The sequence below is a fragment of the Canis aureus genome, chromosome 9, assembly GCF_053574225.1.
Source record: "Canis aureus isolate CA01 chromosome 9, VMU_Caureus_v.1.0, whole genome shotgun sequence".
NCBI lineage: Eukaryota > Metazoa > Chordata > Mammalia > Carnivora > Canidae > Canis > Canis aureus.
Window position 1 is genome coordinate 64,920,153 of NC_135619.1, and position 24,933 is coordinate 64,945,085.

The window sequence follows — 24,933 nt, forward strand, 5'->3', positions numbered from 1 at the left end:
TTTCTTTTTTTTAAAGCACTTCTCATGCACTTGTTCATGCAACTCTACCCTCTTCTAGAACCCCGTGTGACCCGATCACAGACTCGAGGCTGTTGGACCCAGAGCTGCCCTTATGTGGAGAACTTTTAAGTATGCTGCCCCTTGTCAAGACGCAGCCCTCCCCTCTTTCTTCTACTCCAGGGTCATGTCTTACCCGACCCAATGGGGGAGGAGGTTTAAATTTGTGCAATGGGAAGGCCTATAGGAGAGACATTTATTTATATCCCAGAGAAAATAAATAAAGTTAAAAAAAAAAAACCCACAATTGAGAAGCTCCTTAATCAGGGGGCTGCTCAATTACCACCCCTGCGCCCCTCCCCCAGGGCTTCGGGAATCCTGGCAGAGCAGGCCGCAAGCTCATGGGGGGCCCTCTGCCCACCCCTGTGCCCCATCCAGACTCCGCGCCCCGAGCCAGGGTTCCTCCCTGCTCTGGCCCTGAAAGATCCTTCAGGAAACGGAGGAAGTATGGACACAGCCCAGGCATTTGGTTAAGTATTTTTAAAAAGCTTTCCAATTCTGCTATTTTTTTCTCCTCACATTCAATATTCTTGGTTGCTAAGTGGGAGGAAATGTAGGGGAGGTGGAGAGGTGTGGAGAACTGAGGGAAAATTGGCAATATGAAGGCTGATGGGTTTATTTTCTCATCTCTAACGGGGGGTACGGGCGAAGGAACGCTCCAGCGCGGAAGCCACCAGCCTGGGCAGCGTCTCCGGTTAGCGGCACTTGTGGCCAAGACTCTTCCCGAAATCCTGCTGCTTCTGACGGGCCAGGAGCGGGGGGCTTTTTGGGAACATAACATGGGCATTTTCTATTTCTGCTTGCAGACTTAGGAAAGCAGAATTTGTTTAAAAATTAAAATGATCTTTATTTTCAGAATGCAGCTGCCAAAGGGAAGAGGCCGGCTTCACGACTATCCTGCTACCGAGAGGAAGACGCAGCGTGGGGCGGTCACATGCCGCAGGTGACGCCTGCGAAGGGGGTTCTCAGCTCATTCTTGTGACTCTGGCTTTGCTGGGGTCGTGGGGCTGCCTGCTGGTTGGGGTGGGGAGGGGTGACAGCCTGCAGGCCCGCTGCTCTCTGGCTTCACTGCCCACAAGACCTGTCTGTGGTCACGACTCTGTCTAATGTCAGTTCACCAGGACCCATCCTCTCAAGGGGAAGAGGCTGATTTTGAATATATATATATATATATATATATATATATATATTTTAAGATTTTATTTATTTATTCATGAGAGACACAGAGAGAGAGAGAGAGGCAGAGACACAGGCAGAGGGAGAAACAGGCTCCCTACGGAGAGTCAGATGTGGGACTCGATCCCAGGACCTGAGCCGAAGGCAGATGCTCAACTGTTGAGCCACCCAGGGGCCCCTGAATATTTTCTTTTAACTGCAGAAACGTTTGTAAAACAAATCCCCCCAGGGAACCTCTCCTGCACTCTGCTGCTCCCCTAACGCCCTCAAGCCCATCCCACCCCCTTTCCTCTCCCCAGGCCCGAGGACTGCAGACCACAGCCACCTGCCTGTCACCTCCTAGGGGACAGTGTGGGGCAAGTGACACCCTCAGTTAGTACACATCTCTGACTGGAGTTGAACATTTTTAGGCTCCTGACTTTTAAGAGCTAGTGTGGGCTGTCCATACATCTTGCTATGAGCTTGAAGAAATGTGCCAAGAGTATGAGTAGTTGTTTGAAGGCACTTATATTATTAGGTCCCTTTTCATTAAATGACATCCCCCAAGGGCAGGACACACTTGGTCATTTAAACAAATGCCAGGAAGAATGGCCCAAGACTTGAAAATGGGAACCAGGGGTTACTGGGTGTCTTTCAGGGGGGTCCACCTGTGGGCCTTTCCCCCAGTTATCTGCCTGGGTCAGGGGGGTGCCCTCGGTGGACTCTGACTGACTGAGGCTGTTTTATAGCTCCATCTGTAGGCAAATGGTTTCCACCCTGTAAAAAGACCACTCCAAACAATATCTTTCATTGTCCTATGGGATATTGTTTTTGCATTTCTCTACAAATGCATTTCAGTGTAACTATTCTCCAATTCTTCTCCAGATGAGTTTTAATGTCTTACTGGCTTCCTCATTAGTTAATGAGGTAAGTAAAACCTTAGATACATGCTTATTTTATATTCATTTGAGTCATGATTTTAACTGTTTGAAAATTATACTTTATCATGCCAATAGCTATTTCCACTCTCCTTAACAGGGCCTGGCTTGTGGTCTCTGCAGGTCCTTTGAATACTACTGTCAGACCCCCACCTGGGGTACATAATTACTAGTCTATCCATAAATCACCAGCAAGATGATTAAGACTTGTCCAAGGAGTTACATAAATGGCTGGTTGAGAGGAATGGGTGGGAGATCACTTGTGCCTTGGGCCTGGTGGGTCATGTGGCAGCCACAGCAAAAGAAACCCACAACTTGGGGGCTTCGTCACCTGTGGGAAGGAGATCCCCTTACAGATGGAGCATGTGAGGCTCCTCCTGTCCTGCACTGCTCACCACAACCCAGGGGTGCACAGGGTGGCTGGGTAATGCCAGCTTGCTAAATGCCCATCAGAGATGGCACCCAGCAGGCAGGCACCCTGCAGAAACCGTGCAAAACAGCAACTGTTGGCCTCTTACCTGGGATTGGTGAGGTTGTAGCAGGATTTCCATATTTGTAACATGTGCTTACAGGTGAGGAGTGCCTCATCTGGGCCCCGGCAGAGCGACTCCAACTTTACTTTGGAAAACAGGAGTCTACAGTGGGAAGACAAAGGGAGAAAACAACATGGCTCAAGCCAGAGCATCTCCAGCACAGCCCAACCCAGTGGCCTGGCCTAGACCTGAAAGCTATTGTACTCATTCTAGAGGGTGTTGTGCAGAGGCTTGGTCTGAGGGACGCGGTGGCAGCAGGGCCAAGGGTTCCGGAACTCTCAACTCAATAGATGGCCTTGTCAGTGGAAGACCAAATGTGAACATTTGTGTTTGGGTTAAAGGCTCATTTTATCGAGAACGCAGGGATTTTATTAAGAGCTTACTTCTTTAAAAACAAAACAAAACAAATCTATTTGTAAGATTCCAAAAGTTCACTAAAAGAAAATCTTGATTTACTTACAAAATCACACAGGAGACTCGACTCAGTTGATACAAAGGATCTACAAATAACCTTCCACAAAGATCCTCATCATGGGAAGGTGAACCAGTCCTGTAGGCCTCGAAAAGCCTGAACCGAAGGCACGTAAAGAAGGGGTCATCTGGCTCAGGTCTGCTCCTCAGAGCTTCCCAGCCCTGCTACTTAAGGGCGAGGACTTCACCTCACTCCATAATCACCAACTATCTCTTCCCTATTTCTGTTATCACCAGTGGTTTGACCCTCTGTTGTCCACAACTTCTGTGAGCTAAGCTTTAGACCCTTGTCTCCTTCTTGGCCTCCTGGTTATCCCATTCCCAAATTCTACTTATGCCCTTTCTGGAGACATTAGCTCCACTGGTCCCTGGGCTAATAGTACTGTCCCTGTGGAGGGTACTGGCACCTTCCTGGTGGTCTTCCTGTCTACCACATTGGTTCGCCCTAAGAAATTGCATTATGAAGATCTCTGAAAATCATCTTCAGTCCTAGCTCAAGAAACTACAATGATTCCTTACTGTTTGTAACGATAAGTCAAGCTTCCTTGTTGAATACTCAGGGCACCCTATCTACTGGCCACTCCTGTCCCACCACTACTCGTTCTGGGACAAGCATCCCTCTGGACCCTTTACTCCTATCAATATAATTCACTGGCCAAAGGCCAGGTTCCTTTCCTAGCTCTGCGAACATATATGCTGTGTCCTCAGTTTTAATCTGTATGAATCTACCACTCTCCTTAATTCTTCCTAAATTCTAAACCCAGCAAAAAACCCCACCTCATCAAACAATGCCCCGTTTACGTCTCTACTATGTATCACATTAGCTGGTGTTCGCTGTTAATAATAATGCAAAGAAGGAAGGGGGGGACAGCTGCTGTCTCTTAGAGACCCCACCCTCCATGACCAGCCCTGGGTATGGCCTTCACCAACAATACCGAAGGCATCTTTGTAACAGCCCTCGGTAGGTGGTACTTAACTCCCTTCCATACAAGAACACCAATCCCTCACTTCCATGGTGCCTAGGATTGTTCTCTTAGGCCAAGGTGCCTTAGAGCCACATTTTCTCATTGACTATTTTCTCTGCAAACCACACAAGACTGAGGAATGTATCTCCAGTGATTTAAGTCAGACACATAAGGGGATTCCTCAACCATGCATGACGTAATGACCTCATTCTAAGGCACTCTGGAAGAAGAAAGCCTCTTTTTTCTCAGTGGAAGACAGAAAGAGGGTGGTCCTAATGAATCACTCCCCAAGCTCTGGAATGGGTTAGTACCACCCACTCCCTCCAAATGGAACACAGGGTGCCTAAGGGGGTGCTGGTGGCCTTCAGAGGGCTCAGGGCTGCAGCTTCCTCAGTCTGGGTCTGCAGACGCCCAGGGTGATGGCAAAGGGTCAGGTGATGACGGGGATGTGGTCCCTGGTCTACAAGCAGGCGGGCATAAGGGGTGAGGCCAGATGTGAGGGCAGGGCTCGACTTCTGCTCAAAAACATCTCAAGGAGTGGAAGTTCCCTGAGGGGAGAGAAGGAGTCAGGTGCCAACTCCTGCTGACGTCTTCACCAGTCCAGAAAGTGGTGGGAATCTTTTCCCACCAGAATCTCCCACCAAACTTGGGTCAACTGGGGAATGTGCTACAAAAGGAGGACGAGCTGCCAAAGGGTCACCTTTCAGCATATAGTGGAGACCTATTCAGAGGCCAGAGACCTTCCTGGGTCTGGATGCAAGGCAATTTTGGCCACGGGAGGTCCTCCTGGCCCAGGACCGTGATGACGTTCTCTGGGAGGTGCACTGAGCTCTTCTGGCCCTCACAGTGAGGGCCATGAGGTGGTGGGGTAGGTGGCCCTGCATGCGGTGGCAGTCTGGCTCCAATTGTCCAATTGTCCTTTAACTGTACCCAAAGCGCCAAATGCCAGAGCTCATCTCTAAACCTCAACTTGGGGGAACAGTTCCATGCAAGTCTTCTTGGCTGGAAAAAGAACTTCTAATTAACATGAAATAACAGCTTTCAAACACTTGAGTCAGGATATGGAGTTGAAAAGGTGTGGGCTGAATTTAAGAGACCCAGACAGGAAGAACAATAGTAGAACTGCTGAGCAGGAAGGATGGGAAAAGCACCTGGATGTGAAGCAGGAGGAACAGCAGGAGACAGAAGGGGCTGGAAGACACGGGCAGGGGAGCGAAAGCACAGCCTTGCAGCTGCTGTCAGGTGCCTCTAACATGACAGGTGGAACGCCCTGACAAGCCGGACCCTGGTGTTCCCTTGGGTGCACGTGTGAGAGCAGGACATGGGGGTACGACTCCCCTCACCACCTCCCCGAATTTCCAGGCTTGTCTGCAAACAGAGAACAATATCAAAAGCAGGACAAGGGATGCCTGTCATATTTGCCGAACCCTTGCTCACACATTTCAGGAGTGTTCAAAAACATCTGGCCAGGCATAGGCTGTGAAGAGGACGCAAATAATGATCGGCCCTGGTTTGCTACACTTGATGTATTACAGATTCAACCTACGATGAGAAGTTGGGAAAAAAGGGGTGCCCAGTGGCTCCATTGGTGAAGCATCTGCCTTCGGATCAGGTTGTGATCCTGGGGTCCTGGGATTGAGCCCTGAGTCAGGCTCCCTGCTCAGCAGGGAGTCAGCTTCTCCCTCTGTCTCTGCCTCTCCCGCTGCTCCTGCTCTCTCTTTCTCTTTTTCTCTCAAATAAATAAATAAATAAATAAATAAATAAAATCTTAAAACAAAAGTCATGAAGAAGCCCGGGACAAGTCAGCATCGACCACACTCCGGCACCCAGCAGATGGGCAGAGGGCCTGCAGGCGGGCAGTGCTGGCTGGTCCCATCAGCCGAGTCCAACCTGGCTGAGTGGTGCTTCTCTTGCTAAGAAGCCACGTGCTGGGACAGTGCCCTATCCCTACCCTGTTTACCTGGTTCAAAGTTCATCAGCCTAATTATAGTTTTGGTTCAGAGACTCACTGCAACTTACAGGAAACTAAAGAAGAATAAAGAATTGTCGACAAACAAATCTAGGTCACTGGTAGCCCAGGTCTAGCGTCTCACACGATGCTGCTCCTGCTCAAATGCTTAGCCTCGGTCTCCTCACCGCCCATCGTGGACGTCTCCCATGCTAGCCGTGATCGACTTCCTCTGTGTCACTTTCCCTCATGACCCTGGGCCTTTGTGCACGCTTTTCTTTCTGTCTGGAATGTCTTTTCCATCCGTTTCTGCTTTTTAAGCATCTACTCATCTTTCAGGTCAAATGGCTCCTTCCGCCTTCCCGGCCCCCCTTAGTAAAGCCAACCTTAGGGACTGGGAGCTAAAGCTCCTGAACGGAAATGCAATTCCAGAAAATATGAGAGCTCTCAACTGTGGAATAATAAGCGACAAGCCAGGGAAATGTCTGCTTTCAAGACAAGCAGAATAAGAACAACAGCTGCTGCCAGACACTTTAAATATTTAATCGCTGATTCTTATACCAACCCTGCAGGTTAGGTTGAGAGTAACTTGCCTGAGTTCACACCGCCAGTCACTCACTGCTAGAAAAGAACTTCAGACCAGACCCACTGAACAAGAAACATAGGAGAGTCACTTAAAATGTTCTCACTGCATCCCGACATTAATGAATATGGACAGCATTTTCTAATCCATTGCCAAATATTAAAAACCCTATGACGTGCAAAGATCTGTGTTACACGTGTGCAATAAAAAGTGGGTATAAAATACAGTCCCTTGCCTTCAAAGAACTTAGAGTCCAAGCAGAAGACAAGACCGGGCCACAAATATGAGGCAGGATTCCCTGATTTGGGGACAGATCATGGCCCTGGAACTTGAGTGGGGCCGCAGAAAGACAGGGGTTGGTTTCAGGGGGGATTGTACCTAGGACACATCATACGTGCTTCTGCAAAAAAAAAAAAAAAAAAAAAAAAAAATGCTCACATTTGCCTGTGCTTTTTGTGATTTGCCTCTTTCACCCAAAAGCCCAGTGAGTATAAAATCCTAGTCATTGGAAGGACTCGGTTAATTGAGGTTTTACTTTCTATCAAACCTGAGAGAAATAGTATTTTACCCTATGCCTGGAATTTCTTACAACTCCCAAGATACCTCTTGAAGTAACACCTGTGTTTGGCGTGGTGTAGATGTAGAAAGAGGGCACAACCCCAGTGAAGCTCTGGGGCGTGTGGCATTGTGACTTTTCCCTACGTGTCTTAGCGAACACATCAAAGAGGCATTCTATCAGAGCCAGGTTAAATGTCTAATGATCATCCCCAGGAAGACTTTCCTGACGCCCTGGAAACTGCCCCCAACCCCTAGACCCTCACTTCTAGTGTAACATTCCAGTTTAACTTTATCCTGCCCGTCCCCTGCCCCCTGCCCCACAGAGCCCCAGACCTCAGCCATCACTCCTTGAGCTCAGGGCAGACTCTCGCATCGCCCCTGTGCTCAGGCTGCTGCATCTACCCTGGAAGTCCTCTTCCCAGGGCCTCTCCCACCCGCAGCTGTGCCAATCCCATGGGCTGACATCTTCCATGACCCCTGCCTCAGGCAGGAATCTATGTCCTTCCTCGCCTCATATGTATAAAATATTTTTAAATAATCTGTTAGAATGCTGTATTTGTACAGCTGGCCACCTATATGTCCACGTGTCCAATGATGAATTCCAATTTGTTCATCCTGTGGCAATCCTTTTAAGAGTGCCTATTACACCCCTGAGGCCACCAAGGGGAATAAGACAAGGCACCTTCCCTCATGGTCTAGTCACATGACATGTGATGAACGGACACATGGACGAAGTTCTGTAGCAGCACAAAAGGAAGCAGACTCTGCCTGCAGATTGTGGGAGGCCAGAGAAAAGTGGGACCCTCACGGTGTCGGGGAGAGGCACTGGGTGAGGCCTTCCGGGCAGGCAGGTTGAGACATCACAAGCATAGGCAGGGAGGTGGTATCTGGGATCTGGGATATAAGGCTGGGGCTTGACATAAAGGAAAAGGGCCTTTCTTTCTTCTTTTTCTTTTAGAGAGGGAGGTAGATAGGGGCAAAGGGAGAGGGAAAAAGAATCCTAGCAGGCTCCATGCCCAGCATGGAGTCTGACACAGGGCTTCATCTCATGACCCTGAGATCAGGACCTCAGCCAAAATCAAAGAGTCAGACGCTGAACCCACTGAGCCACCCAGGAGGCCCAAGGGTAGATATTTCTAAATTCTGACATCTAAAGTGCCTTACAAAGCTTTCTAGTGAAGAACTCTCAATGACAGTAAAGGAGAAAAGTTTAGAGAAATACTAAATTAATGACTCCCTCCAACCTTATCTGGCAGTAGAGAAAAAAAACAAAAAAAAAAAACAAAAAAAAAAAACAACGCACTCCTGAAGGGCACCAAGGAGGAAACATGCCTATCAATCCACAAAACCCACACTAATTAGCCGATCTGTAAATGCTGCATTCAAGGCAGCTGATTCAGAACGAAAAGCACAGGAACCTCGAACATTTGGTATTTTGTGCTGGTCTGTGTTTGAATGCTCTTGGGCTCAGTGTGCTCTTTGTTTATCTGCTGGATGGAGGCAGGGATGCAAAACAGCTGTGAAGAAGAGCACGTGGGTTCTGTCCGGGTGGGCCAACGGCCCTGGGAGCCTTGAGAACCATCCCTATGTCTCACTTCCGGGGGCCCTGACCCGAGAACTGAGAGGGGGCTGGCTGCCAAAGACCCAAAAGAAAGTGAGAGTCTGTCACCAGGTAAAAGACACAGGTCAGGCAGAGGGGGGTGTGGGGAGGTGCAGGTATGTTGAAATGAAATTTTAAATTGAGAAGACCGTTGGCGGCCACAGATCAGAATGGTAAGAGAAATCAAAAGTCATGCCAAAAGCATCTGGTGACTAGGGGAAGATGAAGATAGATGGAAATTTGAAGCCAGATGAGTCAGCCGGGAACAAAGTCTGAAAGGATCGAGAAGCCCATTGCTGGTCAGAGAGGTATATTATCAAATAAATCAAATGGACCCCTCTGAGGGGAATGAGGGGCTTCTTCCAGGTTCCAGTGTGGCTTTCAAGAAGGAAATCTACCTCAATTTCATTGTCACCAACATTTCTGATGGCCTACTGTGTGTTGGTCCTGGAGCCTCTCCTGGATGGGCTTCAAAGCAACCCAATCCCAGAAGGTGGTGTTCTCTGCAAAAAAGCAGCCTCTGATCCTGGGCTGAGTCACTGTCACTGAAAATCAATACCGTGACTACTGGCCTGTGAGCAGTCGAGCCCGACACAGCTCAGCAGGGCCCCTTCACCACCAGAGGGGCTGGTGAAGCTGGGTTTACAGACACGTAGGTCCCACAGTTGAGCCCTCGAATGGTCCTGAGGATCTTCTGACAGTAGCTGGAACGAACTCGTTCATGTGATGGCTTCCACTTGACATCCAATACTGCTCGGGGACTCACTAATGGTGAGTGTTCAATAAATGTCACCTGGGTGAGTGATCCGTCTACTTAACTGTCACGCAGGAAATACACAACTTATTTGACCATTTGGCTTACCTAATTGCTGTATTGACACATGGTTCGTTGGCTCATTGGAAAGAAATACATGTACTTTATATATATATGTGTGTGTTTTTTCCAATTAATCCAAAACTGGACAAGGCCTTGAGATGTCCTGTAATGCTTCACTACTCAAGAGTGTGGGCTGGGGCCAATGGTCTCAGCAAGCCCTGGGAACTTGTGAGAAATGCAGGCCAGCCACCCACTCTAGAGCCAGTGCACCAGAATCTCTATGTAAACACGGCTCTTGGGTGGTTTGTGCACATGTGTAAGTTTGGGGACCCCCACTCTGGCTCATAACTCTCCATCCTAACCTTCCATGGGCTGGTTTTTGTAAAGACCTCTAACGGAAAGAGTTCCCAGAGTCCCCACACCTAGGAAATTCTACCTGTGTTTATTTCTCTCCAGTAAGAATTTTGGGAGAACTTTATGCTTAAATTTGGTGGGAATTCCAAACAACCACTTACATTAAGCCAATGAATGAAGGGACCCCTGCCCATGATCCTGAATGGAATGCTTCCATTCCTTCTGGAGGGATTTCCAGGATGGCTTTCTGATGGCTGTGCCGTTAACCCTGTCCAGCTCCTCCCTGGGAGCCCCTCCGGGGGAGGGTCAGCATACCAATCCAGGGGGCACATGCACATCATCACCCACGTAGAGGGCACCCCCTGTGTGGGCAGAGCACCAGGCAGACGGCCGCTGCCACTGTGCGTCCCCTGCAGGGATGGAAAACTCAAATGCCGTCCACAACCAGGCAAGCAAACAGGAGCCGAGCTCAGGATGTCAGGGAGGGTTGGGGTCGTGCCTGCCTACCCAAGAGGTAACTAAACCCGAACATTTTTAAAATGGGCGCTGACCTAACGGGGTTCCTCCGGCAAATGCCACCGTGTAGGCCGCTGGACAGCACCCCCTGGTTCACCAGCTTTCCAGGAGTCAGATCCAAGCGCCTGGTTTTCTTTACAAAAGCCCAGGGCAGCACACGCTGACCCCCGGTGGGTGTGCCAACACGACCACCGGAGGGGGTCTGGCGAGTAGGGCTCTTCCCATAAGCGCGTCTCCCCAGGGAGAAAGGCCTGTCCCGTAACTGACCTCCTCAGCCCACCGGCTAACTTCTGTCGGGACCTTTGAGCCACGGAGGAAGTTCTCACAACCCATCCGCTTTCACGGTCCTGAGTTGCTCGGGAAGACGTCGCCTCGTGCACCGGCCTGTCGGGGAGGCCCTTGGGCCTCTCCCCCATGGGCCACCCATCGCCCCGGCTGTTAGCCCAGCCCAGGCCCCCAGGTCTGCTGGCCCCTGGGGGAATCGACGCCACAACTGGTTTGACAAACTCAGGTGTCAGGAGCAGAGCCTCGCTCTCCAGAACTCAGCAGCCCCTCATCCCCAACGGGGCGGGGGCCGCGACCCAGTGGCCTGTGAGGAATCCGCTGCGCCTGTGCGTCTCCGTATCCTAATCCGGCCTCCTCTTCATGACAGGCAGGAACTCCTGTTAGAGCCCCTATCGGTTACATTTCGCTTCTCGTTTCAGTCAAAGTGTCAACAATCTGGAATACTCCCCCATCCTTCTAGCGGTATTTTTAGAACAAACAAACAACTGACATATTTAGCTAAAATACATCACCTCAAGAAACCCCAGTTTGGCTCATTTTTTGCTCCCACTTCGGCTCCTAAGCTCAACTCGGACTAGTGACCGGAAACCAGAACCCAAACTGGAAATGACACGGACACAGTGAACTAAAGGCACCCCTGGAATCACACTGCCCGGGCTCAAAGACCTCCCTCCTACCGCGGTTGAGTTTGCTATTTGGGGGAAGGGAGCCCTTTCATGTCGTGCTGTCCACAAAGTAACAGAGAATGGACATGTACCGTCAGGACTACCTCTCGAGTGCTGTCTCACTGGGTGACGGTAGGCACCTGCCTTCTCTGCTGTGCTAAGCTGGTGAACAAGTGCCTTTGGCATAGTCGCCAACTAGTCAGTAAATATGTGAACAGGAAATATGTGAAGTAAGTTTTCCCATTAAACCAACTGGCTGTGAAAAGAAGAACCTCTTCTCTCTGAACCACCAAGCCATTGGTCATTTCCAAAATGAGGGCAGGAGTGAACCAGAAGCAATTCCACTAACCTGCCACTCCCCAAAGGCCACCTCTCTGGAACATTACCCTGTCTTTATTTCTGACATAGCGCCCATGTTCTCTAGTCTGAGGATGGGAGCTACTCAAGTGAGGGAAGGAGACATTCAGGTCTGTTTTAGTGGATGATGGCAGGTGCCAAGAGAATGGGAATCCTCCAATCATCTGGACCTAGAAGGCAAAGAGCCCAGGCTAGACGTGACAAAGACAAAGGAATCCAGGAGGTTCTGTAGGATAAAAATGGCACCCTCCACTCAAGGTCCAGATGGGAGCCGGAAAGAAGGAAAAACCTGTCAGGATGCTGGGAAGCTGAGCCAGCTCTTTGGGACAGAGGTGGACAGTGCATCCCTCTGGGATTGGATGCCAAATGGAACCTAGAGCCTGCTGCTGTGGATCCTGGCCTGTTTTACATTTCCCACATTCTTTGACTTTACGTCCCATGTGTTCTCCTTGAGTGCACCACGAAGAGTTTGGTTTGTTTTTTCTTGGCTTTGTTTCAGTGGTGGGCTGCAGACCAAAAGCAGGACCCCTGTCCCTGGGGGCTGGGGCTCTCCTGGGGAGCCCTGTTGTCCAGTGGTGCCTATGACAGGGGCCACGGTGGCAATCTTTGTTTCCTCTGAGGTACTCAGAATGCGCTAGAGTAATTCTGCATGTGGCACTGTGAGCTGCACGAAGGCGAGGATGTAGCTCTCCTCAGCCTTGGGCTCTCTAGCCTTTAACTAGGGAGGTGTTCAAAGGACAGTGAATCAGATCATCTGTATCTGGTTCAGGATTCCCACAAGAATTGTCAGGGAATAAATGTGGAAGAGTGTCTTCTTTATCTTTCTTCTTACGTGTTCTTGTTTTTAAACAAATAGTCAATAGCAAAACATTCATGACCTTAAAATGCAACAAGACCATCATGGACGCACTGGCCTTCTGCTGTATTTGGGCTGCTGGATGTGTTTTGCATAGCTGGCTTGGGTAACTAGCAGGTGATTACAGGACCCACATGCAGCAAGCAGAATCATTATTTTATATAGCAAAATTGGTAGATGACAACCACATTGGACAACAGGAGAAACACAGGTAGACACACGCTATGAACGATGGCTCCCAGACTACTCAGCCTGGTCACTGGTTTCAACCATTTGTTGCGCAAATGTGTATTAATGTTTGTAGCATGTCAACCACTGGACTAGGTGCTGGGGACCCAGAGGTTTCAGCAAATACCTTGCATGAAGTCTCAAGATGGTATTCCATACTTTGAATTGTTGAATGAGATACTTAGAAGAGCTTGAAACCTTGTAATGAAAAGTGCCAAAGTAAACCTTCTGCATGCCACCATTGGGGAAAGATGGCTCTGGTGTGGCTGCCCTAGCCTGGTCTCTCTCAGCCACCAGGCCTCCCGTGAGGCTCTCTCCCCTGGCTAATGAGAGAGTGCATGTCCTGCTTTCTCTCCAGCATACTCTGAAATGGGGAACTCTCTGGAAAGGAAGCAGCGTACTCCCATGAGGACTTTAGACTGGGTGACAAACAGCTGCATGCATGCCTGGTACTGGTCACGTGGGTTGGGGAGCAGAGGTAGGGCCAACACAACTCCCAATCTGAGGACAAAGCCATCCCTAGTCCTGGAGAAGGGAGGGTCTTCTTATAAACAACTTGGGCTTCAAATACATTTCTCTTCCATTTCATCTTTTCTGGGTCTTCTACCCTTGCCTCATAAACCCAATTTTCAGTTTCTAAGCCATTTTTCACTGCCTTTTCAGTATTCTGTCTCTCTTAACAAGCATCTACATTTACTGAAGGCAACATCACGGACCCTGAACCTCACAGAAATATTACATACATGCGCCGGCAGAGGGGGACCCTGCTCCCAGCAGAGTGGTGGCTTCGTGACCCGGAGGCAGAGCATCCAAGAGCAGAAGGGCCCTCGGCCATCTCATCTCAACCTCCCAAGAATGCTGGAAACACTCCTACCATACACATGTCAAAATGGAGAGGTTGGAAAGCTATTTTTTTTTAATTACGGTAAAATAAACAAAACATAAAATTCACCATTTTAACGTATACAGTTCAGTGGCACTAAGTCCATTCACACTGTTGTACGATGACTAACACCATTCAACTCCAAAATGTTTTTCCTCTTGCAAAACTGAAACTTCATACCCATTAAATGATGACTCCTCATTGTCCCTTTTCCCCAGCACCTGGCAACCCCTATTCTACTTTCTGTCTCTGGGATTTGGGCTGCTCTAGGAACCTCATATAAGAGTGAGCACACGGTATTTGTCTTTTTGTGACTGGCCTATCTCACTGAGCATAATGTCCTCTAGGTTCATCTATGTGGTAGCTTATGTCAGAACTTCCGTCCTGTTTTAGGCTGAATAATAGTCCATGGAACACATATATCCCATTTTGTTTATCTATTCATTCATCAATGGGCACTTGGGTTGCTTCTACCATATTGGCTATTGTGCACAACGCTGCTGTGAACGTGAGTGTACGACATCTATTTGAGTTCCTGCTCTCCATTCTCTTGAGTACTTACCCAGATGTGGGATTGCTGGATCATATGGTAATTGTTTTTAATTTTTTGAGGAACTGCTATACCATTTTCCACAGTGCCTGCACCATTTTACATCCCCACCAGCAGAACACAAAGGTTCCAGTTTCTCCACATCCTCACTAACACTTGGGAGTGTCTGTTTTGTGTGTGTGTGTCAATAGTGGCCATCCTAATGGGTATGAAGTGGTATCTCACTGGGAGTTTGATCTGCATTTCCCTAATGATTAGTGATGCTAAGAATATTTTCTTGTGCTTATTGGCCCACTGAATATCCACTTTGGAGACAAGTCTAATTCTGCTTTATTTTTTATTTTTATTTTTTAAATGGGAAAAACTGGTGTATTGAGATTTTTTTAATAATAAATTTATTTTTTATTGGTGTTCAATTTGCCAACATACAGAATAACACCCAGTGCTCATCCTGTCAAGTGCCCCTCTCAGTGCCTGTCACACAGGCACCCCCACCCCCCACTCTCCTCCCCTTCCACCACCCCTAGTTCATTTCCCAGAGTTAGGAGTCTTTATGTTCTGTCTCCCTTTCTGATATTTCCTACCCATTTCTTCTCCCTCCCCTTCTATTCCCTTTCACTATTATTTATATTCCCCAAATGAATGAGAACATACAATGTTTGTCCTTCTCCGATTGACTTACTTCACTCAGCATAATACCCTCCAGTTCCATCCACGCTGAAACAAATGGTGGATATTTGTCATTTCTAATGGCTGAGGAATATTCCATTGTATACATAGACCACAGCTTCTTTATCCATTCATCTTTCGATGGATACCGAGGCTCCTTCCACAGTTTGGCTATTGTGGATATTGCTGCTATAAACATCAGGGTGCAGGTGTCCCGGCGTTTCATTGCATCTGTATCTTTGGGGTAAATCCCCAACAGTGCAATTGCTGGGTCATAGGGCAGGTCTATTTTTAACTCTTTGAGGAACCTCCACACAGTTTTCCAGAGTGGCTGCACCAGTTCACATTCCCACCAACAGTGTAAGAGGGTTCCCTTTTCTCTGCATCCTCTCCAACATTTGTGGTTTCCTGCCTTGTTAATTTTCCCCATTCTCACTGGTGTGAGATGGTATCTCATTGTGGTTTTGATTTGTATTTCCCTGATGGCAAGTGATGCAGAGCATTTTCTCATGTGCGTGTTGGCCATGTCTATGTCTTCCTCTGTGAGATTTCTGTTCATGTCTTTTGCCCATTTCATGATTGGATTGTTTGTTTCTTTGGTGTTGAGTTTAATAAGTTCTTTATAGATCTTGGAAACTAGCCCTCACTATGACCAAGTAGGATTTATTCCCGGGACACGAGGCTGGTTCAACACTCGTAAAACAATCAATGTGATTCATCATATCAGCAAGAGAAAAACCAAGAACCATATGATCCTCTCATTAGATGCAGAGAAAGCATTTGACAAAATACAGCATCCATTCCTGATCAAAACTCTTCAGAGTGTAGGGATAGAGGGAACATTTATCAGCATCTTAAAAGCCATCTATGAAAAGCCCACAGCAAATATCATTCTCAATGGGGAAACACTGGGAGCCTTTCCCCTAAGATCAGGAACAAGACAGGGATGTCCACTCTCACCACTGCTATTCAACATAGTACTGGAAGTCCTAGCCTCAGCAATCAGACAACAAAAAGACGTTAAAGGCATTCAAATTGGCAAAGAAGAAGTCAAACTCTCCCTCTTCGCCGATGACATGATACTCTACATAGAAAACCCAAAAGCCTCCACCCCAAGATTGCTAGAGCTCATACAGCAATTTGGCAGCGTGGCAGGATACAAAATCAATGCCCAGAAGTTAGTGGCATTTCTATACACTAACGATGAGACTGAAGAAAGAGAAATTAAGGAGTCAATCCCATTTACAATTGCACTTAAAAGCATAAGATACTTAGGAATAAACCTAACCAAAGAGGTAAAGGATCTATACCCTAAAAACTATGGAACACTTCTGAAAGAAATTGAGGAAGACACAAAGAGATGGAAAAATATTCCATGCTCATGGATTGGCAGAATTAATATTGTGAAAATGTCAATGTTACCCAGGGCAATTTACACGTTTAATGCAATCCCTATCAAAATACCATGGACTTTCTTCAAAGAGTTAGAACAAATTATTTTAAGATTTGTGTGGAATCAGAAAAGACCCCGAATAGCCAGGGGAATTTTAAAAAAGAAAACCTTAGCTGGGGGCATCACAATGCCAGATTTCAGGTTGTACTACAAAGCTGTGGTCATCAAGACAGTGTGGTACTGGCACAAAAACAGACACATAGATCAATGGAACAGAATAGAGAATCCAGAAGTGGACCCTCAACTTTATGGTCAACTAATATTCGATAAAGGAGGAAAGACTATCCACTGGAAGAAAGACAGTCTCTTCAATAAATGGTGCTGGGAAAATTGGACATCCACATGCAGAAGAATGAAACTAGACCACTCTCTTTCACCATACACAAAGATAAACTCAAAATGGATGAAAGATCTAAATGTGAGACAAGATTCCATCAAAATCCTAGAGGAGAATACAGGCAACACCCTTTTTGAACTCGGCCACAGTAACTTCTTGCAAGATACATCCACAAAGGCAAAAGAAACAAAAGCAAAAATGAACTATTGGGACTTCATCAAGATAAGAAGCCTTTGCACAGCAAAGGATACAGTCAACAAAACTCAAAGACAACCTACAGAATGGGAGAAGATATTTGCAAATGACATATCAGATAAAGGGCTAGTTTCCAAGATCTAATTCTGCTTTAGAGAGAAGTTCCTTTGCCCATTTTTTTTTTGGGGGGGGGTTGTCTTTTTTGTTGTGGAAAGTTGATTTTAAATAAGCTACTGCACCACTAAACTTGCTGCACTTTGATCCATGGTGTCTTTGAGGCTGCTACCCACACTTCTTTGCCCAAAGATCCTCCTTTCCAACTTGTATCTGGAATGGGGGCAGCCCTGGGTTGGATTGATTACCTTGCACTCATCCCTCCCAGACATCATTCAGGTATCCATGGATCATTTCTCTGAATTAATGAGAACAACCTTTCTTTGTGGCCCAACTTTCTATCAAGTGCAAATTTAATGGGCGTGTTCATTACTCCATCACTCAGCTCAGGCATAAAAGTAGCTCATAGCACCAAGCCTCTCAGTAATCAGTGCATCAAAACATTACTCAATATCATATTTCAACCTAAACTGAATAAGTGAGACAAGAGTAAGAAAGAGTCTTATTAGCCAAGTAAGGATTGTTTTTAAACCAGATGTATGCTCCCCTCAAATAAAGAATGGTCCTAACTATGTTTTCCAGTCTGTTGATAAGATTGACAGGGAACACAGCATAAAAATTCTGTTCATGTGGATTGCTAGCTCCAAGAAAGCATAAATTGTCTTTCTCTCATTCACGGCAGCATTCCCAATACCTAGCACAGCACCTAGAATGTGGTAGGAACTCAGTGCTTCAAAAACAGTGGTTAAGAGCACAGATGTTGAGGCCAGACTACCCGGGTTCAAATCATAATTCTGCCACTGACAAGGTGGGTAATTTTGGACAAACTAGTTTACCTTTCTGTGGCTTGATTTCCTTAACAGTAAAATAGGGATAATAATGTTATCTATCGTGGTTCTCATGATGATTAAATTAGTTTAAAATAACGTTAATTGCTGAGGCACCTGGGTGGCTCAGTCAGTTAAGCATCTGACTCTTGATCTCAGCTCAGGTCTTAATCTCAGGGTCGTGATTTCAAGCCCCAAACTGGGGCCATCACAGAGCCCACTTAAAAAAAAATGTGTTAAGTGCTGCTAAAGAGTTGCCTATACGAAGGCAGTATATAAATGCTAGTGGCTATTACTGCTACATGAGTGAATAAATGTTATATATATTCACTTCTTTCCACAGTTAGTTCCTGTTGGCATAAAAAGAAATGTGATCACGTAACAGGATCTGCTCTCGCATGTATGAGAGTAGATCGTACACAGAAGTGTCTTCCGGTCAGGTGACACAGGACTTGTTTCACTATGTTCTCATGTATCAAAGTTATGGGCCGGAAAACATATTTAAAAGAATTGTCCAAACACCTTATTGATACCACTTGGATTTGTATCCTTGAGAAGTTCAAAAAATTACTTTTTTTATGCTTCGTGTAATACTGATGGTTTAAATAAGAGAGATTAAAATTCAAATCAATTAAAAATCTGTAATTAGTAGAGTTGCACCATGATTTGTCTTAGGGGAAGAGACTAAACCCAGCGGTGGCTGTCCTTAGCGGCCACTAGAAGGCTTGCTGAATTAGAATAAAACATTTTAGTTACACTTCAGGTCTCAGATGTCACTGTAAGTATGATACTATCTGATATATTTTCCAAAGACAAAAAACAACAAATTGTCAGCTCTCATCCCAATATTTTATCTGAAAATGAATCACCATGGCAGAAACACAAATTCTATGAAGGTCTGATCAAAGCACTGGGTAGCAGACTGCCACACTGTCCTTAGGAGAGACAATTGTTCTAAACATCACCTGGCACCTACTTCTACCTTTTTGGGCCAATGAGGAAAACTACTAAATAAAATTACTGTATTAATCAATTAGGAAATTTTTGCAAAGCTGTATTTCAAAAGAACACATACCAAGGCTCCTATACCAAGTACAGTAGATAGCCAATCTACCTGAATTTACAAACACTCTTCAATATACAAATGTGTTCCTTGTTAGACTTTATTTTGGGGAAAACTTGCAATGCATTAAAGACATTATGTTAATAAATAATCAGCAAATAATTTCTCATTCCTTTGGGTATTTAATAGTTAAAAGTTTAATTTTTTTAAAAGATTTTATTTATTTATTCATGTGGGACACAGAGAGAGAGGCAGAGACATAGGTAGAGGGAGAAGCAGGCTCTTCTGAGGAAGCCTGATGAGGGACTTGATCCACGGACCTGAGATGAGGCCCTGAGCTGAAGGGAGATGCTCAACCACTGAGCCACCCAGGTGTCCCAGTTAAAGGGTTTAAAAAAATAATTTTTCAACAGAAAAAGAAGTCATTTCAGGAGGAACAAAATAAGACAAGACACATATAGAAATTGTAGATATAAATCCAACCATACCATTACTTACATTAAATGTGAATAGATTAAACACTTAAGACAAAAGGCAGGAATTACCAGACTAAATAAAAAAGCAAGATCTGGGGGGATCCCTGGGTGGCTCAGCAGTTTAGCCCCTGCCTTAGGCTCAGGGCATGATCCTGGAGTTTGGGGATCGAGGCCCACGTCAGGCTCCCTGCATGGAGCCTGCTTCTCCCTCTGCCTGTGTCTCTGCCTCTCTCTCTGTGTGTCTCTCATGAATAAATAAATAAAATCTTAAAAAAAAAAAAAAGCAAGACCTAGGTGGCTCAGCTGGTTAAGTATCCAACTCTTGATCTCAGCTCAGGTCTTGATCTCAGGGTCTTAAGTTTAAGCCTGGTGTTGGACTCCACGCTGGGTGTAGAGCCTATTTTTTTTATTTTTTTATTTTTTTTTAATTTTTATTTATTTATGATAGTCACACACAGAGAGAGAGAGAGAGAGAGAGAGAGAGAGAGGCAGAGACATAGGCAGAGGGAGAAGCAGGCTCCATGCACCGGGAGCCTGACGTGGGATTCGATCCCGGGTCTCCAAGATCGCGCCCCAGGCCAAAGGCAGGCGCTAAACCGCTGCGCCACCCAGGGATCCCTATTTTTTTTTTTTTAAAGCAAGACCCAATCATATGCTATCTGTAAGAGAAGTAGTATTTGAAGAAACAATGGCTGAGAATTTTCTAGAAATGATAAGCAATACAAACAATTCCAACCCACAGTCTAAGAAAGCCCAGTGAATCCGAGCAGGAGCCACTCTTAGCTGTTTCGCGGGGAGGGTGTATAGCGCCGGCAACAATGGCGATTGGAAGTAGCCAGAGAGAAAAGACAGATGACATTAAAATGATCTAAAATTAAAGAAACAGTTCACTTCTCAACAACTAGAAGAGGAGCAGGATCATTTGTGCTGTGAGAAAATGTGAGCCTAGAATTATAAATCCAGTTGGAAAATCTCTTTTGAGAGTAAAGCCAAATACATTTTCAGACACAAACTGAGAAAGTGTGCCAGCAACAGACCCTCACTAAAATTTCTAGGATAATCACTAAACAACCAAACAGAATGTTTTTTTTCCAAATCTGTAAGAAAAAAAAAAACGTAATAAAAACATAATTAACATAAAAGAAGGTAGGAAGAGAGAAGATAGCCTATGAAAGAGAGGGCAGGACAAACAGCACAAAGGTATGAGATATTAACACAAATGTACCAGTATTTACAATAAATGGAAATGAACTAAATGTTCCAGATAAGACTGTCAGTCTGTGTTAAAAAAGAAAAAATCAGCTGTATATAATGAGTATAAGAGTGAATCTAAAATATAAGAACATAAAAAATTCAAGGTAAGAGAATGAAGAAAGATATTCCATAAATGCTCAAACTCATGCACACCCACACACACTGCATATGTGTATCTGTAGATGGACACACAAATGTAGATAAGTGTTGTGGATGTGTGTGTTAGCATACAAACTAGATTTTGAGGCAAAATGAATTATGTAACTTATTACATAATGATAAAGGTTTGAATCAACCAGGAAGACATAGCAATTCTAAATTTATATGCACCTTATAGCACAGCTTTAAACTATATAAAGCAAACATTGCTGTGACTCTGTGGTGAAATAGGACAATCCACAATCCCAGTGGTAGATTTCAACATATCTCGGCTCAATAATTAATCAACTAAGCAAACAAAAAACATCAGTAAGAATAAAGATCTGAGTAGCATAATTAATAACTTCATCAAATAAAATATATAAAAATGTACCCCCAAATACAGAAAACATTCTTTTCAAGCACACGTGGAGTATTTATAAGAAGTGACCACATGCTGGGCCATAAAACAAGTCTCAACACATTTTAAGTTCATATAGATTACAGTCTCTGAGCACAATTCAATGAAGTTATTAAAAGCCCATTAACAAAAGATAAGTGGAAAAAGTCCATACATTTGACAATTGCATGGAGCCTGCTTCATGGAAAACAAAGTTCTAAAAGAATTAAGGAGTCAAAGAAGAAAAATGGAAATTTAAAATAATTTGGCACGAAGTAATAACAATTGCAGATATTGAGATGGTGGTTTACAACTAAAGCAGCACGTGGCGGAAAATTTTTAGTCTTAAATATTTATGTCAGAAAGACAAAAAATTAATGAACTAAACACCTAACTTGAGAGACGAAGAAGGAAAACTCAGATAAGAAAGAACAAACTCAGAGGAAAGAGAAGAAAGGAAATGTTAGAAATAAGAACAGAAAATTTATAGTTGAGACCATTAAAAAGCTGGTTCTTTGAAAAGATCGATGTAACAGGCAAATTTCTGGCAAAACTTTAAACAAAATAAAAGAGAAGGCACATTAAAAATTATTACGGGGCAGCCTGGGTGGCTCAGCGGTTTAGTGACGCCTTCGGTCCAGGGCGTGATCCTGGAGACCTGAGATCGAGTCTCATGTTGGGCTTCCTGCATGGAGCCTGCTTCTCCCTCTGCCGGTGTCTCTGCCTCTCTCTCTGTCTCTGTCTCTGTCTCTCTGTCTCTCATGAATGAATAAATAAAATATTTTAAAAAATATTACGAATGAAAAAGACAACCACAGGTGCTGTATGACAATTAACAGATAATTAAAAAACATGAACAACTCCATGCCAATAAAATTTAACATTTACATGAAATGGACATATCCTGAAAAATATATGCCATATATATTTTAGCTTCTATGTTATCCTTGGCTTAATAAAAGAAGTAGAAAACCTGAATATCCTGGAATCATTTTTGTAAAAGCATCAGAAGTCTTTCTATAGAAAAAAGACCAGCCCCAGATGGTTTTACAGGCAAATTCTACAGAAACTTCTTATTCTAGAAACAGATAATTCCAATCTTACCCAAATGATTCTAAAACACCCAAAAAAGAACTACTCCGACTCATTTTATGAGCCTGGCCCAACCGTGATGCCAAAACTGGACAAGTATACAATGAGGAAGGGAAATTACAAGCTATTTCACACATGAACAAATATAAATGTTCTAAAAAAATTAGTAAACTGAATCTACTAAAAAAAGCTAATTGGTCACGATCAAGTTGGGTTTATTCTAAGAATGCAAGGTTAATTTAACATTTAAAAATACCAATTAGTATAAAATTCATAGATCAAAGGAGTAGAACCATATAGTCATGTCAACAAATATAGAAAAAGCATTTGATAAAATTCAGTATCAATTCATGATTTAAAAAGATGAACTCTTAGCAAACCACAAAGAAGGAAATTCTCTTAACCTCTTAAATAGTACCAATAAACAAATTTGTAACAAATACAATTCTTAATGTTCAATGGTTAAACATTGAAAGAATTTTATTCAGGTATATTGAAGGTCCTACCTAGCCCAGTATGGCCAGTTTTAAAAAAGTTGAAGGATTAGAGATAAATTAAATTTTAATTATTTCAGATAGAAGTCATTGTTGGTATAGAAACTCCAAAGTTGGGGCAGCCCTGTTGGCGCAGCGGTTTGGCTCCGCCTGCAGCCTGGGGTGTGATCCTGGAGACCAGGGATCAAGTCCCACATCGGGCTCCCTGCATGGAGCCTGCTTCTCCCTCTCCCTGTGTCTCTGCCTCTCTCTCTCTGTGTCTATGAATAAATAAATAAAATCTTAAAAAAAAAAAAAAACTCCAAAGTTACCTACATGTAAATTGTTAGAATTAACAAGAGTTGAGTTGAGTTGTTGGGTCAAAAAGAATATACAAAAATCAGCTGCTTTCCTATACAACAGCAACAAGTAGATCATAAATTTGATAAAGAAAAAAAATTCTGCAGATGCCTGGGTGGCTCAGTGGTTGAGCGTCTGCCTGTGGCTCAGGGTGTGATCCCAGACTGCCACATTGGGCTCCCTGCATGGAGCCTGCTTCATGGAGGCCCTCTGCCTGTGTCTCTGCCTCTCTCTCTGTGTCTCTCATGAATAAGTAAATAAAATCTTTAAAAAAGAAAAGAAAAGAAAAAAAATCTGCATACATACATTTTTTCAGGTAAGTAGGAATAAATCTAGTAAAAATGGGCAAAATATAAGAAAAATTGTAAAATTTCATTAAAAAGTATTTTTCAAAGACCTAAGTAATTAGGTACAATGGCTATGGATTAGGAAACTGTCATAAATATGTAATTCTCCCCAAGCTGAGCTATTAGATTAAACGTAATTCCAATAGTTTTTTTTTTTTTGTGGAATTTGACAAACCTGATTCAAAAATTTGTATCAAATTTGTGTTCTCAAAGACCTGAGAATAGTGACAACACTCTTTTTTTTTTTTTTTTAAGATTTTATTTATTTATTTGAGAGAGAGAACAAGCAGTGGGGAGGGGCAGAGGAAGAGAGAGAGAGAGAAGCAGACTCCCGGTTGAGCAGGGAGCCCAACGCGGGGCTCTATCTCAGGACCTGGAGATCATGACCTGAGCTGATGGCAGATGCTTAACTGACTGAGCCACCCCAGCACCCCACCATAACACTCCTCAAGAGCAAGAAACAGGGATGGACCTACCTCACAAATAATAAAGTTGTGAGAATGCAGAAAGTGGCAATCATACATTGATGGGCACCCCCCTCCCCACATATATGGGCATTTAAGACAAATGTAGCTCTGTGGGGCAACAAGAAAAAGGAGCTTTTCAGTACATGATGCTGGGACAATTGGGTATCCATATGGGGAAAACCAACACTGAATCCTTCACACCCTACATACATAAGACAGTTATTTCCAGATGGACCCTTAGATTTAAGTGTGAAAGGTAACACAGGAAAACTCTTAGAATATAACTTAGGGGACTATCTTTGTGACCCCAGAGAAGGGAAAGTAAGGTTTCTTAAACTAGATGCAGAAAGTACAATCCATGAAGGAAATGATTGATAAATTCAACTACTTTGAAAATAAGAACTTCTATTCATCAGGAAACTAGTCATGGATTAGAAGATTTTTTATAACACATGTAACCAACAAAAGGACTTGTAACCATAATATTTAAAGAAATTTTATGAATTGGCATAAAAAAGTCAACCCAATTAGGCAAGAGGAGAGACTTTTCCCCGTGCTTCACAAAACAGGAAAGCTAAATGGCCAATAAACAAATACAAAGCTGTTCAAGCTCGTCATGCCACTTCAACTCACAATGTGACACCATGAACCAGCAACCACACTGCCAAAAATAAGTCTGAAACACAGGGTGTTGGTGCCTGCAGCCACATAGGCTCACAACCCCTTTGGAAAGTGGTTTTAAATGATCTGGTAAAACTGAAGATGCACATATCCTCCAACAGTCTCCCTCCTAGGTGATGCCCAGGGAAGTACCTGCACATGTGCACCAGGACACCTGCAGGAGTATCTACAGTAGCTTTTTTCGTAACAGCTGAAAAGTGAAAACCACCTGTACATCCATTTACAACAGACTGGAAAAATACATCATGGTATATCTTTTTTTAAAAGA

General features: G+C 44.5%; 1 protein-coding gene across 7 annotated transcripts in view; it reads right to left on the minus strand.

Moving 5' to 3' along the window:
• The window catches only part of TTC7B (tetratricopeptide repeat domain 7B), a 250,364-nt gene that overhangs the window by 60,068 nt on the left and 165,363 nt on the right, over positions 1–24,933 (minus strand). For all 7 annotated transcript variants that reach the window (XM_077910343.1, XM_077910344.1, XM_077910342.1 and 4 more), the window contains one exon: positions 2,669–2,785. In XM_077910343.1, the coding sequence (XP_077766469.1) occupies positions 2,669–2,785 (117 nt within the window). The remainder of the gene's footprint in view (positions 1–2,668; positions 2,786–24,933) is intronic.